This window comes from Anguilla rostrata, chromosome 9 (assembly GCF_018555375.3).
Source record: "Anguilla rostrata isolate EN2019 chromosome 9, ASM1855537v3, whole genome shotgun sequence".
NCBI classification, from domain to species: Eukaryota; Metazoa; Chordata; class Actinopteri; order Anguilliformes; family Anguillidae; genus Anguilla; species Anguilla rostrata.
In genome coordinates this window covers 17,517,566-17,533,788 of record NC_057941.1, presented here as the reverse complement: position 1 = coordinate 17,533,788, position 16,223 = coordinate 17,517,566, and the positions used below count along the sequence as shown (strand labels likewise).

The following is a 16,223-nucleotide window of genomic DNA, read 5'->3' as shown; positions in this document are numbered from 1 at the left end:
GTTTTTACAATTAATTATGAACTATAAATCTAACAGTGAAAGCATAGGACCATTTTGTAGCTTCGACCAGGAGGAGCGTCAATCGGCGGCCCGAAAAATCCAGGCATTCTGGCGTTCACACCAGGATAGGCGGCTTTTCAGTCTGCTGTTAAGCACCGTTCGCGCAGCTGTGAGTATCAACGTCATTTGCATAACACATTTTTTATTTTTTTTTGCTGTTTTTTTTTTTAACTCAAGTCGATACATTTTGCCATAACATTTCAATTTTTGACTTAACATTGATAAAGCGAAATTAAATGCAAGTTAAAAAAAGTCCAATCCATGCTTTCCATTTTTTAAAATTCAGCAAATTAATACATCAAAATCAATAAAATGTAATCCAAATATTACATTAAAAATGTAGCCTACATACACTTAGGAACTGCTATTGTGATATAGAAAGCCTAAGTCAGTGTTTTAAGTCTGTTGTTGTTGTGCAAGCTTTTTCATTAATTGATTCAGAGTAGACATTCATGCCAGAAAATTAGATGTTGGCATCGGAGTGGTATTTCTTAAGCCATTTCATTTTGTGTACATAGACTTCAGAAAAATAATAAGATTAATTATTCATATTTTTCCTCATTATTGAAATGGTATTATCAAACATTGATAAGATAATTCTTTTTAAAGTTTAGTTTTTTGCCAGTATGCAATTCAAGGTCTAGCTGTAAAACACTATCACATGGATACATTTAGCAAATAAAAGCTCTATCGTTTCTACATGACATTCACAAAAGGAACATAAACACAACAATATGAAAGTATTCGAGTGGCCATCACAAAGCCCTGACCTGAATCCCATAGAAAATTTGTGGAATGAACTTAAAAGGCATGTCAGAGCAAGGAGGCCCACAAACCTGAGTTACACCACTTCTGTCAGGAGGAATGGGCAAAACGTTCAGCAAAGTATTGTGAGAAGCTTGTGGAAGGCTACCCCAAGCGTTTGATTCAAGTTAAGCAATTTAAAGGCAATGCCACCAAATACTAACAAAGTGTATGTAAACTTTTGACCCACTGAAAATCTGATGTAGTACATAAAAGCTGAAATAAATCTGTCTCTTAGCTATTATTTTGAAATGACCTCTGATTATGTTGAGGTGTTCTGTTGCTGTTTGTTGTTGGTGCTGTTGTCATTGTGGCTGTTGGTATTGTATTGTCTGTTTGCATGTCTGGCGATTGCTGTATGGCACATGATGAATTTCCGAAAGGACTAATAAATATCTATCTATCTATCTCTTATATAAATAAAGTAGATACCCTACTTAACACAGAAAATGTATGATAACATGAAATGTGTGGAGTTATGAAAAATTGTGTTTGAATATCTTTAGCCTAGGTGCATGTAAACTTTTGGCCTCAACTGTAGATGCTGATTTTAAGGAAAAAACAAAAATCAGCAGAGCTTCTGGCTTTCTAGGACAAAGGTTGCAGACTCTTGGGCTATCTAAAAACTAAGCAACCCACTTGTATCATGTGTAATCCACTCATGTAAAAATGAATGTAGGTTAAATATTATAATGAATAATTTCTGCATTGTGAGTAAAATAACCCTGGAAACACTGCATGAAATAACACACCAGGCTACTGTAAACAGGTTAATTTGCCATGGGAAATGAGGGATTGGGAGCTGTTCCTGGAGGGTTGGTGTGAACATTTTTGTTCGATAAATACACCAACACATGTTCACTCATAAATTAGAACACAGTAAGGGACATTGTGTCTATCAGCTATCTATCATAAGCTTATCAAGAAATGTAGCCATGCTAAAGGTCAGATCACTTAATGATGAGTCTAATAATGCTATGACGAGGCTTGCTTGAATTTTAGAGTAGAGGTTACCATTAAATACAGAAGCAGATACAACCATCCTTCACCTGCCTTTCTCTGATTTTTCACACTTAGTCCACCCAAGGGTTTCCATAGCTCTGTGGTTCTGAGTCCTTCCTGCAACCAAAAAATGATTGCCCTTTTACCCTGACTGAATAAATTATTGTTGCAGTGGCTTTGCGTTTATAGTTTGGCTTTCAGCTTTGGTAACATTATAGCTTTAATATATTAATGTGTCACAATGAAGGCTTTCCTCTCACTACCTGCTCTGTTGTGTTACAGGAGCATTCTGTTGCGCCTGCTGTTCTCTGCCAGCTTAGCCCAAGAGAGGCCCTCTTGTTGAGAGACCCCAGCATTCATTATAAAGTCAGATTGAGGTATTATTGTTGAAATAACATTTTATCCCAAATTTTCTTTATTTCCCAATTGAATAATGATAATTTCCCAGGGGTAGAAGTTAGTGTAATGGTTAGCAACCTGGGATTGTAAGTAAACACTTGTGGGCTTGATTTCCAGCTGAGACACTGCCATTGTAAAATATCCAGCTGTATAAATGGATAGTATGATATTATGTCAAAGTCTATCTGTTTAAGTTATTATAGTTAAGAGTTCCAAATGAAAATGGAATTTTCACCTGCATTTGTAAGTCTATGCTCTTGTCAATCCATGAATCAATCAAATGTATTTATGTAGTGCATTTTACAAGGAATTTGTCACAATGAACTTTACAGCATTTCCTGGCCTAATGCTACATTTCTGCATCGTCTGTCAATTTGAAAGTGTTTAGACTTGCCCGTGTGTCTTCCGCAATGTGTGCGCCGCCACGTCTTTAGTTCTTAGTGTTCACCAGCTGGGCTGTACAGCCATCGTGCTGCAGGACTACAGTTCTTGTGCAGATGGACCACAGATGTCCAGTAGATCTGAAGAGTTTGTGCTGTGATTGCCCTGTACATTGAAACCCTCTCTCCTTCAGTAATGCAACAGCTAATTACATATACCTCACCATGCCCAACTGATTTATAAATACTTGCTTCCTGTCACTGCACTTGCCAATGTAATCCATTCATCTTATCGATAGGTTCGCAGGTTCCTACTTTCCTCCTGTAGTGGTCTTCAAGATTATTGATCTGAAAGGAGGGAAGTACCTTTCTGGCAAGAAGCTGTTCTGCTCCTCAAATCAGGTGAGGCATTCCTTGCAGCCAGGTGAAGCCTCATTCGTTCTGCCTTCCATTCATCACACTCAGTCTGATCCAAACACTTAGTGACATGTATTCTAAACTCAACACCCAGCTACACCCAGAACCAACACATGGGAACCCTGCCACCTAGAGTAAACTAACTGAAATTCACCTTCATTGGATTCCTATGGAAAATTTTGCTTTGCCTCACAGGATTTCCTGCTACAGTTGGCAATGGTGCAGTCAGGACTGGATACATTAGTTCAGTTGGATGCACCAGCAGAAACATTATTTATGTATATTTTTAAAAGATAGTGCCTGTTGGTCAGTCATTGTGGGGGGAAAAAAACAATAAAAATGAATGCAAAAATAATTTATTATTATTATTATTATTGTTATTATTATTATTATTATTATTATTATTAATAATAATAATAATAATAATAATAATAATAAAAACGTTTTCTTTATTTATTTAGTTTATTGCAAGTGGTAAGTCTTGCAAGTCTGTATGTACTTACCAATGCTAGCTATAGGTTGTGATGAAAACATGTAAACACATCAGTCTTCCAACAGTTAGTTGTTCTGGAGGTTCAGTAATGGTTTATGATGCACTTTCCTAACATGGCTTGGATACACTCATAAGACAAATTTTATGTCAGTCTTTTGTAATAGTACTGAGTGGTCATTCTTCCTGTGATAAAGTACCTCTGTCCTACAGAGAAAATTATCTTAAAAGATGGCAAAGCCCCCATCCTCAGAGCTTGAATAGTTTCATGATATTTGAGGAGTATGACACTGATGTTATATAAATGGCATGCCTTTCTCAGCGACCCAAGAAAACACACATTTTTGTGTCTGTGACCTTCAAAGGACCAGAAAATAGCTGTACGCCAACCAACCCCTTCACCGACCAGCTGCTACTACTAGTAGTATCTTTGGTCACTTGCGGCATAATGGAAACACCCCGTTAGGTTTATCTCTCTGTATTATTAACTTTTAGGAAGAGTTCCTATGCACAGCATGAAATGGAGGAAGATATAAACATTAACATGAAACATAATTAATAAACATTGATTATGATACAGAAATGATTATATGCTCATTTGATTATGAATTTTGTACATATGCATGGTTTTTGAATGAGGGCCACAATTTCCGGTTTTATGGCATCACCCTCTGTGCCACGAGTGCACGTGCTAGATTGCCATATCTCAGCCACTGTTTCTATCCATTTCCGCTGCAGGCCACAGCAGAGACATGTAGGATTATGGGAAACAGGAAGTTCCTTGATATGCTCATTACTGATGAGATCCAGAGCCAAGAAGGGAAGATTGTGGACATGATGGATGTTCTAAGTAAGAGGGATTTTATGCAGGTGAGAAATGTATGCTGATTTTTGTGAGGGATTACATCAATGTTATCATATGAACAGTGGAAAGCAATGGGTTGCTGCTTCCTGTGTACTTGAACTGATGCACTTGTTGTACGTCGCTCTGGATAAGAGCGTCTGCTAAATGCCTGTAATGTAATGTAATGCAATGTGTATCCTCTTGTGAATAGTGCAGTGTTAAGGCTTCACAAACCTACTTTTAGAATAATGCTCTTCCATTATATGGGCTATATTTTGCAATAGGTCTCTCTCAGTAATTGATTATTTAATTCTCTGCCTCACTTATATCCAGTTCAATAGCCACCTGGATGAGCTGCCAGCACACCTGGGTGGGAGAGATAATGGCTGGAGAACCGTTGCCCTAAAACGGTTGTGGCGGGACATCCTGCGACACAAAAGGGGTGAAAATGGCTTCATGGCAAGCAGATTAAGAAAGAAGCTCCTGTCAGTAACCCCAGGGGGCAGTTCTGTGCAGGGAAGAAGGACCCCTCGACTGCACAGGTGCATCCCCTGTAGTGGTAGTCTGGATGACATTGTGTATACTGGATCAAAGACAGTATATGATTCTCATTTTTCCAGGCATAACCTTTAAGAAAATGGGCCAGCCCCTTGTCCTCTTCTGCACTGACAGGTATGGTGCAGTGGGATCCACCCCCCTACCATCCTCCCGCCGTTCCTCCAAGGCCTGCAAAATGGCCACCCAGAGGAAACAGCTTTATGCCTCAAACAAAGAGAGCAAGGTGTGTTGAGGCCAAAAACCTGTTTCTTGTGTCGACCAACCATTTTGTACATCCTCTAGCCTGGCAAGTGTAAAATGGGAGCCTGAAATAAATGCCCCGAGAATGTGAAGAGTGTTTTGTGCTGCATTTGCTTCCAGGAGGAAGAGGAGGAACAGGAGAGAAAACGAGAGGAAATCAATGAGGAAGGAATAGGGGAGGTGGAAAAAGACACTGGGCGACACCCGAGGCTCGAGGCACCACAAACAAAGCAGTTAGTGATGCCTGAGGATGACTCTACAGATTCTGAATGGGAAGAAGAGGTGGAACGTTTGTACTCCTGGACAAAAGGGCTCTCTCTGAGTGACATGGAAGTATCACCTCCTGATCATGCAGATCAATTGTCAATGCAGACCCAAACAGATAGACAGTAGTAGGAAGCAATATAACGTACTGGCATGGTTTTTCTGTCCTTGAGCAAATTACTTAATCCTAGCCTCTTCAGCAAATATCCAGCTGAATAGACAATGCATGCAAATGTATGATTGCTTACTTAGATGTTAAACTTACTTCTCACACAAAAAAACATAATTAAACAGCCTAAAATGGAACAGGTGATTTTGCAGACCATATTTATCAAGTGCCCTGATGAAAAGAAATAGTCTAAGAGTTTATTTCTCACAGTAAATGAAAGCTGACAAACATTTTATTTTACTTGAATGGTAAACCTAATATGACCAAGCCCCCCCCCCCCATCAAATGGACAATAGAGTAGTCATGCATGTCTGGTCCAGAACTGACTGCCTACCACATGAAATCACTTTATGTGATTACCAGGAAAAGTGAGGTTAATGGCACTGAGAGCTGACATAGCATTTGCCAATGGACGCAAATCCTAAATATTTAGTCTCTTTAGTCCACTATAAGAAGATTTAGGTCTGAAACACCCAGTAGGATCATTCTGCACAACTGTACCATTTACATTTACCAGATGTTTCCAAATGGGTTTAGCAGAGTAAGATTTTTTTTTCCTGCTGTTGTTTATCTTTAATGCCCATGTTCCCTCTATCAATGCATATTCCAGTGTCAGTCTTACAAATTTAGAAAATGTTCCAGTTACATTTTGATATAAATGCTGGAAGGTGAAAATTTTGTGTTTTACCACTCTCTACTTGGTCATGGTCCTCAAACTATTTCTCTCCCCTCAGGCAGTAGCACCGAGTGAGTCCTGAAAATGCCACAGTGAAACAAAGAGCAGCCCTAGCCCCCTTTCTCAGGGACTGCAGAGACTCTCGATCTAGCAGCAGGGAAGTCAGTGAGAGTGGTGTGGAAATCATCACTGAAAAGTGTTAGCGTAAGCACAGGGACATGGAAACCCAGTGAAAAATCACCCCTTTGTGTTGAAAAGTGCGCGCTGACCTTGCTCCGTTTTACTGCCCTGTGAGAGAGGATGTGTTACCACCCTTGTGTACAGCCTTGTGAGGAAGTGACATCACATGTTATTATAGACCAACCAGATGGTCATTACCCATGTTCCTTCCTGCTTCCCTTTTTCTTATCTATAGGAGTATCTGGCGCTTCAGAAATTCCATCAAAGCCGTTCTCTACTTAAATATGCTCGTTGAATTTTCACAAGCCACATCAAATTGGATAACTTATGCATTAATGAAAATGAAAATATAGGAAACTCTTAATGTCAAGAATACAGTACTGACCATCTGGTTAGTTTAATAATATCTGAAGTGACATCACCATACTGTACAGCAGTGAACACAAAAAAAGAATATAATAGATAGATAGAAATAGATAATTCCAGTTATTAAGCTGTGGATGGTAAATGTTTCAAAAAGAAATTACTCAAGAGAGATGATCTAATTTGTTCAATATTGCACACATGAAAATCCCCCACTCAAAAAATGCACATTTAAGAAAATGCTTTTTCCAAAAATACATTTATGATAAATAAAACAGAAACCATGAGTTGTACTTACACAATTAACACAAAGTCACATAAAAATACAAATAAAATATGAGATTAAATTATACAAAAATAAATAAAACACATGAGAATAAATATTGCATAAAGCAGCAGAAATGAGAATAATGTGGCTTCTGGAATGTTAGGTGACAAGACTCTGCCCTGCCTACCTGCCTTTTAAAGACCTGCTCTCTCTCAAATCAGATTGGAATGGCAGGACTACACTTCCTGTTCATTCCCACCAAAAGCAAACACAAAGCCCAGGCAACCCACACACTCCATTGTCTAATCCACAGCATTAGCCACTATGTGCAAAATCACTGCATTACATCACAGTGCACCTTCAACAGAGCTAGCAGTTCCCTACTGTCACTGCTAAAACAAATGTGTGATAAAGGTTTGTAAATTAAAGGGACTAGTCATTACAATGAAGTTACGTTGTCCCTACCATCATGCTACAATGTATCCATAATGAAAACATCCAAAAACCAAGCATATAAGGTCACCAGGCCCAGGAACTAGACCAGCAATCATTCTCTCAGCAAATCTGAAAATATTTATTGAGGAATTATTATTAATAGTGGTTCACTAAACCTGTAATTTTTTCTAAATGCAGCATCGCTGTCGTCTATCAGTGCAGATGTGGTGAGGTGAGCTTCACAATTCATTCTGATGAATGAAGGCAGGCGGGAATGAAGTGAGCAATATTAGACTCCGCTTCAAACAAAATGTAAAGAATATGAAAATACATCAAGGTTTTTAAGAAGTAAATGTGTTTAAATAAGTCATGATAGGCTCCTGTATGTGCACTGCTGGCTCCAGATGATTTGTGAGAAAAGGCAGACTTATTGCATAAAATCAAAATGTTTGGTTTTCTCTCATGCATTAAAGATGGTCACACAGTAATATCAGAGCCTGACCTTAAGTAGAATGAAATGAGTGGTTTGTCTTGTGATGCTGGTCATTTGCTTCTCAATAAGCACACCTGCTAAACTAAGGAATGGCATATATTTCATGTTACCATCTTTGTAAAGTTACCCTTTTATAACACTGATTTCAAAGGGCATTCAATTTACAAAAAATACATGAAAGATCGAAAAACTTATGATGGTCAAAAAACTGTGAAAGTTTATTTTAATAATTAATGCTGTTTAAGAAATTTTTAATTTTTAAATTGCATCTGAAAATGACACTCTACCCAAACATAGTCTTCCCTCCTATCCACAATCCAGTCACAAAATTACCAAAGAATTCTGGGAATTATTTTCTTCAAGTAAGCAATTACCTATTATCTCTGGGATAAAAGCATTAGATTAGGCGCTATTTCAACAGCAGTAAACTTTTTAAACAGCTATTTTTTTGTTATTTTTCTAAGACAGTTTGTGTGTAACTGAGGTGAACCAGCAGGGGGCAGTCCCTGCCTCAGCTGCAACGCCTCACATGCTCCAGCACATACTCTGGAAAGTGCAGGCTGCACACCTGCAGGCCGTCCAGTTTGCAAGGCATCCTGGGATACTCATCTTCCTTCCACTTGTTCTCCTCCGGGTCAAAGGTCAAAATAGAGTCGCTATAGTGACCATTGTAGCACAGCCCCCCCAGCACCATGATCTGCTTGTCCAACACAGCCACCCCGTGTCCACTACGCCCGATAGGCATGGAAGCAAGGATGGTCCACTCGTCTGTCTCTGGGTCGTAAACCTCAGTGGATGGGCAGCCCTGTGACTCAAAGGAGGCACGGAGGATCACACACACGCCTCCGAACACGTACAGTTTGCCGTTGTACGAGATCATCTTGTGGAAGCAACGGGCGTAGTTCATCTTGGACTTGTTCTCCCAGCAGTTTGTGAGGACTTGAGTGCGGCGTGTCCGGTGCTCCGGCAGCCCCTCCCTGCCCGGGTCAAACACGCATACCTGCTTAGACGTGGAGGAGGAAGTGATGCCGCCGGTAATATACAGTTTTCCGTTGAGCACCGTGCCCTCGTGGCCGTACTTGTTGACAGGGTAGGGGTCCACAAACTCCCACCGGTCCTCCACGATGTTGTAGCGCTCAGTGGAGTAGAAGGTCTCGTCGCGCGTGCGGCCAGCCACCGCGTATATGAACTTCCCAATGACGCCCACGGCGAACTCGGAGCGCGGCACCGACATGTCGGACATGCGCAGCCAGGAGTTCTGCCTCGGGTCGTAGCGATAGACCTTGGAGGAAGCGTGGAACTCTCCGTCGGGCCCCAGCTCCTCGCCGCCCAGCAGGAATACAAAGTTATTGATGATGGCCAGGCAGTCGGGGCGGAGGGGCACCTGCGGGCCCTCCAGCTCCCACCACACCTTGGGCTTGTGCAGCAGCAGGATCTTGCTGTTGACCATGCTGTGGCCGATCATCCCGCGGAAAACGGCGGTCTGTGGTCTGATGGACCGAATCCGGTTGGACCTGGTGTCCAGGAGTGGCTGCTCATTGACCTCATGGAAATAGTTGAGGGCCTGGTCTACCTCCTGCCGCAGCTGCCGGGAGTATCGATAGAATTCAGATGTCTTCACCTGTGGGGGTGTGTTCACAAATATTAGATAACGCATTCAGGCACAACAGATATCAATGAATATCCAATTTATGTTTTTAACAAAAGGTCCATATTCAACACATCCAAGTCAGAAATGGGCAACTTGCCACTTCTGGATTTACTCTCAAAGTACCTAGACTGGATATACACACCAGACTGACGGGGAGTTCATACGGGACAGCTGTACTACCGCACACAGTGAGTTCACAAAGGGAGAGCATTACAGAAGTAGACTGTGTTACAACGAAAGCTTGGGAAGAATTTTCAGAGAATTTTCAAAGCAAATGGAACAATTCTGCAAATGAAATGTGTCACCCTTTACCTTTTCAAAGACGTTGGAGGGTGTCATGAGGCAGAAACGCACATTCTGGACGACGGCATCGGTGTGCCTCCAGCGTCTGCGGTCGTGCCTCAGCCAGGTCTGTACCGCCTCGTAGAGCTCAATCTCCGGGAAGCGGCTCAACTGGTCGCTGTCCAGATAAGCCATCAACTTCTCGAAACTTAGGTATGACAAGAAATCGGAACGAGCCATGAGAGGCACAAAGTTCTCCAGCAGAAAGGCGTCCAGCTGCTCCTGCACACCTTCGATGCCCACACTGAAGTCTTCCAGCAGACGCATGACCTCGGCACAGTTCTCCAGGCAGATCTTGGCCAGGAGGAAGGTGCAGCAAAACTCCACCACCTCGGTGAGCTGCACATACATGGCCGCCTGTAGAATCTCCTGCACCGTGACCATGCTCAGCTCCAGCCTGCCGTAGTACATGAATTGCAGTACATAGCCAAAGCCAGTGGCGGTCAGACCCTTCATGTGGATTTTGTCCTGATCGCGCTCACGCATGTCAGCTGTGAACATGATGCGGAAGTAGTCACTCTGCGTGGCCAGCAGGGCCTTGTGCGCCTGGAAGTGGTGATCCTCGATCAGTAGTGTCACGTCCAGGAGGAGACGCTCCTCGTAAAGTGCGCGGAACCCTGCGGACACGCTGCCATCGTGAGCCTGGGACAGGTATACCTCCACGTCTCCTGCCATCAGACACCTGTGGAGGACAACGAGGGAAGGTCAAATCCACATGTGGTAGTAGCTCATTGAATGGACTGCTATTAATGGCCCCTTGGTTTCACATATGTTTTCTAAATTTCAGGAGGGAGCTTACCAGCACACGTCCTCCAAAACATGTGCTGCCAACCAGTCATCACTTATTTACACCTGTCCTGACTGAGAACAAGAGTTGCTGCTGAAAAGTGCAACTCCTGTTCTGAAGGACAATGGACAGTCAGCACTGGTGAGATGAATATTTGGCCAAGACCACAGGATACATTACAACACCAAGAACAGCACCTCCTCCTCCTACAGGAATTCTGCAGTTTCCTAGCTTCCCATTCCACTCCTAAATCTGTGAAATCACTGCCATGCACTAAACACACATTCTTATACTCACAAAGAGCTCCTCTAGATTTGTAGGATACAGTATGCATCTGAATACTCTATTGCTCAGTTATGAAGCTTTACTGACGTACAACCTTATAGAACATGTATTTTGGGCTTCTCGTGCTCTGATTTGTCCATCTATACTGTAAAAAAATAGGAAAATGGAATTACCATACAGGGTTCACCAGCTCAGATGTGTAGACCTATTTCTCACTGTCTACCTGTGTGAAATACTTACGATGAAACTCAACTGACTACACTAGTGGCAGGCCACTTTTGACAAGGTTATCACAGACTTCGGCAATACATTCTTTTTCATTTTGTGCTAGTGTCTATACAGACAAAGGATTTGTGGTATGCTGACATTACCAATGCCATGTCGTCTTCACAAAATATGACCCAGAGGGGAAGTTAGGGAGACTTGAACACTAAGTTTCACAGTTAAAAAAAGGAAAACTTACATTTCTGCTTGTGTTGGTAGAACTTTATTGTCCATTTGTTGTGCACATTAGTGAGAGAAAGGCCCCTTGTTACGCTAAATGGAATTTGATTAAATGAATGAGCACCCCACCATAGATACCTCAGCAAGCAACATCAGTGAGTTGGATGAAGCACGCCGAGCAGACAAACTCTACCTCTTAGGTGCCTCCAGGCTGAGCGGGAGCTTGGCTGGCACTGTGCCTGGAGGAAGTTCACATTTTCTTTGCTTGTGTTTCCCCTGCTCTGTGGACAGACAGTGCTTCAGTCTCTCAAGGCCAAATATGAATCCAGTGACCATCAACATGCATCTGTCACTCCCCACAGGGACACACAATTTGCTCTGATGTAGGATGGACTGTAAATTCCAACAGTGCCACATTTTACTACATTGTTAATGAAAATAGTAGCCTATATAATTTAAAAGCAAGCTACACATCCAGAAATAAGGAGTTCTAAAATTTTTAATTTATTAAAGCCTGTAAACTAAAATATTTTCATGTGATCCTTGGATTAGTCCATGTAAAGTCATGAATGTGATGGTTTAACTATACTGTTGAGACAGCCACTATATCAAAATCTCACATTTATAGATTACGGATAGAAAATGTGCTATTTTTATCCAGATTTTTAGTTTTCCTCCTAATTTTGGATTGCACGATTGTTCTCATAATCCTTTCCTATTGCTGCAACCTTTGCTATCAATATGGAGGAGAGCGGACAAACATGCACACTCCACCAAAACATGCACTGTTGTCCTTTGTCTTTTCACTTCATGGTCCACCAGCCATCGCTTCACAGGAATAAGGTTCACGTGCAGGCATTTTGATTAATGAGAGGGGTCTCCGTGGGTGGTGCCATGACTAGGTATGCACCACCTTGCAGAGCTTTCTGGGTGACTGGGGTCACCAATGTTGTACTCCCTTAGACTTTTTACTCTACTTCCTTTCCTGATCAGAAAAAAAGGTCACTCACTGGATACAATGGTGTAAAGTTATTTGCCCCAGACGGTTGAAAAAGAATTAGCTCACAAGTGTTGCCATTTTCCCTTTTGGGCAAAGAAGAAATTATTTGAGTATTTAGGGGCAGCAACGTATTGTAATAAGTAGCCTATTCACAAACAGGCAGGCTATACTGAAACCAGGAAAAGTGGTCCTTTCATTGAAATTTTGTTTTTGGTGAAACAAATGATAATGGTTAGTCCTTTAAAGGATGAGATACTAGGATCCTCCAAAGCACATGAATCCCTTTACGGAGAAGGAGAATTAAATTTCTGACTTAACTACATACAAAACACTTTGTGAAAGTTCATGTATGCTTTTGCTTTATTGAAACAGCCAAAATAAATTAAATATACTACAGTGATTTTACACTTGTGTACATCTGTGAGCAACAATAAAATTCAAGTTTCTATGAGGATAAGTTCCTGTTATATTGGAACCTGAAAATATAGCAACCTATCACTGCCATAATTTCACCATACTTCAACACCAATATTTCTAAATGAACTCCAGAAATATATTAAATAATGAATAGGTTTTTTTCATAAGAGGTTAATCCTTTGAAAGTAAATTCACGCAAGCCAATATTTCTTGATTTTGGGATAGAATGACTCATAATATTGGGGGAAATTATTAAATTAACTACAAACAGGATAATGTTACCGTTATATCACAAAGCTTAGCCTCTTGCCATTATCTTGAGTGCCAATACTATTCCAGTAATTAAACACCATAAAAACAAACAATTTAAAAAATATTTTCAGGGGTTCCTCTGTCACGATATGATCGCCTATGATAGGCAAACCAAGGTAATACCTATCCGCTGAAATGAAGCCTTCAGCCTTCAAATGCAACCTCTCTGGAATGCCGTCGGCCTATTATTTAAGTCTACTAATGTATGCCTGTTAAGGTGTTAATACGTGCACCGTCTTTGGAAGCAGAACTCCTCAGTACCAATAAAGATCGATACTTTTCTATTCTAGGCTGTACGAGAATTGACTTAATATTTAATGAACCATTCCATTCATCGTCCACGGACCTGCATATTTTCTTATGAATTTTTGACTTGGACATTCATGACGCCTTCACAGATTTTTGATGTCGTGTAACTAAAGTGTTGCTACATACAGGCTTCAGAGCAAGTTCGATTTTGTTAGGTTTGGTAACATTCAGCCTTTCAATTTTTCTGAAATGTACCAATGTTAGTTATGCAAATTACCATCACAATGATATTTCGCATTATCAATCATACTGTCTTGAAATCTAGTTGCAACCTCAAACACGTTGTAAAATAATCCTGTATGCTCGTAAATATGTACATCTCCGTGTAGTAAAGTTACACTAGAGATTCCATTTGTGAAGGAAACACAAACATTCGTTTAATAAGCTAACTAAAGCTAGCCAAGTAAAAAATAACTGTTCTCGAGTAACTTGTGTGCGTTACTCTCAATCCTTGCCAACTTGAATGCGGAGATGGAAAACCGCAAAGGTCGAAGTGGGCAACGTTAACGTTGCCAGCACTTCAGTTTACACTGACGAAACTTAAACGAAGCTACATCGAATCTAATCGGATTTCATTTACCGTCCTTCCACAATTACACAACTTCAGTATTTAACCTTACAGACGTTACGATTACAGCCACTAACTAGGTAATATAAATAACGAACTACTTAGAGCTAGCTAATCGAGTAGATTTGACACAATGTTCGGCTTGCTAACGGACCTGCTATGAGGATCCATGGCAAGCTGGCGCTGAATAGTGTTAAGTTGTTGCAGGTTAGCTATGTAGCTAGCACCTGAATTAAACCCGACTGTGATGCAGTCTGTCAGGGCCAAGTGTCAAACCACAGAGCACTCAAAACAAGACGATTTATGGATACAATTTCAGGGACAACAGCAAGTCTGAGTTAATTCTAGTTCCGCTGACACTCGGGAATAATAATGACAGGCAGCTCACCTCGGCGATGCGACTCCACACAACCCCGCTTTGACCAGGGAGCACGGGCCCCTTCGGACATCGGGTTTGGTTGTATTTCCAATATTGAGGTACTGAGATTTATGCGCATATAATCAGCGATTCCTTCGCGAACCTTCGTCGTTTTTTAACAGACATCATATAAACGGAGTAAGATAACAAAACAGTGTCGGTCCAAGGCGTTTACATCAATCACAGACGCCATATTATCTACTACTGCACTAACGTCATTTCCTGCAGTTACGGTCGCGATTTCGGCGTTTTAACCGCATAAGAAACTCGGTTATTTCAGAGATTTTGTAGTACGATTATTCTGATTCGACCGACAGATGTGGAGTGCCCGCCCCCCACCCACCACAATAAAACTAAAATAAATAAAGGATTTTCGCATTTCAGTGAATTCGAAATGCTTCTATTCTTTGATACCCAGGGCTCACCTTGTGGTTGTCCTGAGCTCTGGTTTAGTTTCGAGATGTAAATCTTTTGACCTTAAAATTTGACAGGACATGCATTCTGTCTTCAATTATTCATGAAATAAACATATACTACCAATTGGGGGTTATGCTGATACAAAGAAAAGAATAACACAGTTAGGCCTATTTAACCTATATAACAATCTTTAATTGGTTGTCCAGTTAATCTGAAAATGTAATCATTGTTCATAAAAACAAGTTTATTACTCTTCTAAATGCCTGCTGGTTTTTGACCAAGAATAATTATTGGGTCAGTGTAAAAATTTTGGGCAATGTGACATTTTAAGTAGCCTACTTTTTTCTGAGCAGTGGCATCTAACCCATGCACACTGAATACAGAGGTGATGGCAGCAGAAATTGTTGTTTTGAAAAATTGTTGTTCAGACTCAGTGAAGTTATACACACATATTCCATGCAAATTAAAGTGAAACACTGATTGGTTTATTTTAGCTAATGCTAAATATTTGTAAATAAATTATTCCTGCCACAAAAACTCACTTTTCCAGCACGCCTGCCTCATTGCGTATTACCTTCCCTCCAGGTGCTCCTCTTGGCACTAGGCAGATGAACCCTCCCACCCCCTTCTGCTGTGACAAAGTATCCCAACCACTGATTAGCATGGTAACCTCTGAGCCTGACCCTTTCTGTGACTGACATTCTCAGAACTGTCTTTACTAGACTTCATACAGGAAACATTAATGTCTAGGCAGATGCCAGAGGTTGCCCCATGTGGTGATCGCCAGCTCATCTTCATTACATACGGCTAAAGGGTTTTCCCAAACCCACATTCCAGGGTGTTCTGTCCTCCCGTGAAAGACGTGTCTCAGTTGTTTAAGTTAAATTAAATTTATAAATTCATGAATATTTTTGATGATTTGATGTTTTTGCAGACCATGACACATCCTCATGAAGTCCCAGCTCTACTCATGATACAGCAAAATTATTTTTATAACATTTTTTACTGACCACATTGTTGAATACAGCACAAGCAAGCACACAGATCATCAGGACCAAGGAGCACACACATTCAAGCACTGCCCTAAGGGTAAGTGATGTTTGCATTATATTACTGTTTCAAATTTAGAGCAACTCCTTTCAGTCATTTGAGATATGCAAAGACAGCAGTGGTTTTCAGCTTTCAAGAACACACATCCTCCTACCTAAGAAATAAATCTATGTTTATTTTG

The 16,223-nt window shown here is 40.9% G+C and overlaps 2 protein-coding genes across 5 annotated transcripts; one reads left to right on the top strand and one right to left on the bottom strand.

Moving 5' to 3' along the window:
• The first annotated feature begins 16 nt into the window (after positions 1–16).
• Positions 17–6,302, top strand: c9hxorf58 (chromosome 9 CXorf58 homolog). 2 transcript variants are annotated; one of them, XM_064350727.1, is made up of 7 exons: positions 17–169; positions 2,149–2,243; positions 2,945–3,047; positions 4,291–4,422; positions 4,730–4,938; positions 5,069–5,177; positions 5,315–6,302. In XM_064350727.1, the coding sequence occupies exons 1-7, from the start codon at positions 17–19 to the stop codon at positions 5,585–5,587; spliced, it is 1,074 nt and encodes a 357-aa protein (XP_064206797.1). In that variant the 3' UTR covers positions 5,588–6,302. The 2 variants fall into 2 exon arrangements, with proteins under 2 accessions (XP_064206797.1, XP_064206799.1); XM_064350729.1 differs by having other exon boundaries at positions 5,043–5,177; positions 5,315–5,520.
• A 562-nt stretch (positions 6,303–6,864) lies between these two features.
• On the bottom strand, positions 6,865–14,819 carry klhl15 (kelch-like family member 15). Of its 3 annotated transcripts, XM_064350722.1 has the most exons (5): positions 14,546–14,819; positions 11,745–11,832; positions 11,571–11,635; positions 10,006–10,717; positions 6,865–9,663 (listed from the first exon to the last, which is right to left on the bottom strand). In XM_064350722.1, the coding sequence occupies exons 3-5, from the start codon at positions 11,603–11,605 to the stop codon at positions 8,554–8,556; spliced, it is 1,857 nt and encodes a 618-aa protein (XP_064206792.1). In that variant the 5' UTR covers positions 11,606–11,635; positions 11,745–11,832; positions 14,546–14,819; the 3' UTR covers positions 6,865–8,553. The 3 variants fall into 3 exon arrangements, with proteins under 3 accessions (XP_064206792.1, XP_064206791.1, XP_064206793.1); XM_064350721.1 differs by lacking the exon at positions 11,571–11,635 and having other exon boundaries at positions 14,546–14,818; XM_064350723.1 differs by lacking the exons at positions 11,571–11,635; positions 11,745–11,832.
• Between the last annotated feature and the right edge of the window lie 1,404 nt (positions 14,820–16,223).

Excerpts from the sequence above, each read along its gene's own strand:
- klhl15 (XM_064350721.1), bottom strand. The coding sequence starts at position 14,654 with ATGCGCATAAATCTCAGTACCTCAATATTGGAAATACAACCAAACCCG. Across the intron at positions 11,833-14,545 it reads TGTGGAGTCGCATCGCCGAG|AGCAGGGGAAACACAAGCAA; the intron begins GTGAGCTGCCTG and ends GTCTGTCCACAG. Across the intron at positions 10,718-11,744 it reads AGCCTGGAGGCACCTAAGAG|GTGTCTGATGGCAGGAGACG; the intron begins GTAGAGTTTGTC and ends TGTCCTCCACAG.
- c9hxorf58 (XM_064350727.1), top strand. The coding sequence starts at position 17 with ATGAACTATAAATCTAACAGTGAAAGCATAGGACCATTTTGTAGCTTC. Across the intron at positions 4,939-5,068 it reads AGGACCCCTCGACTGCACAG|GTATGGTGCAGTGGGATCCA; the intron begins GTGCATCCCCTG and ends CTGCACTGACAG. Across the intron at positions 5,178-5,314 it reads CCTCAAACAAAGAGAGCAAG|GAGGAAGAGGAGGAACAGGA; the intron begins GTGTGTTGAGGC and ends ATTTGCTTCCAG.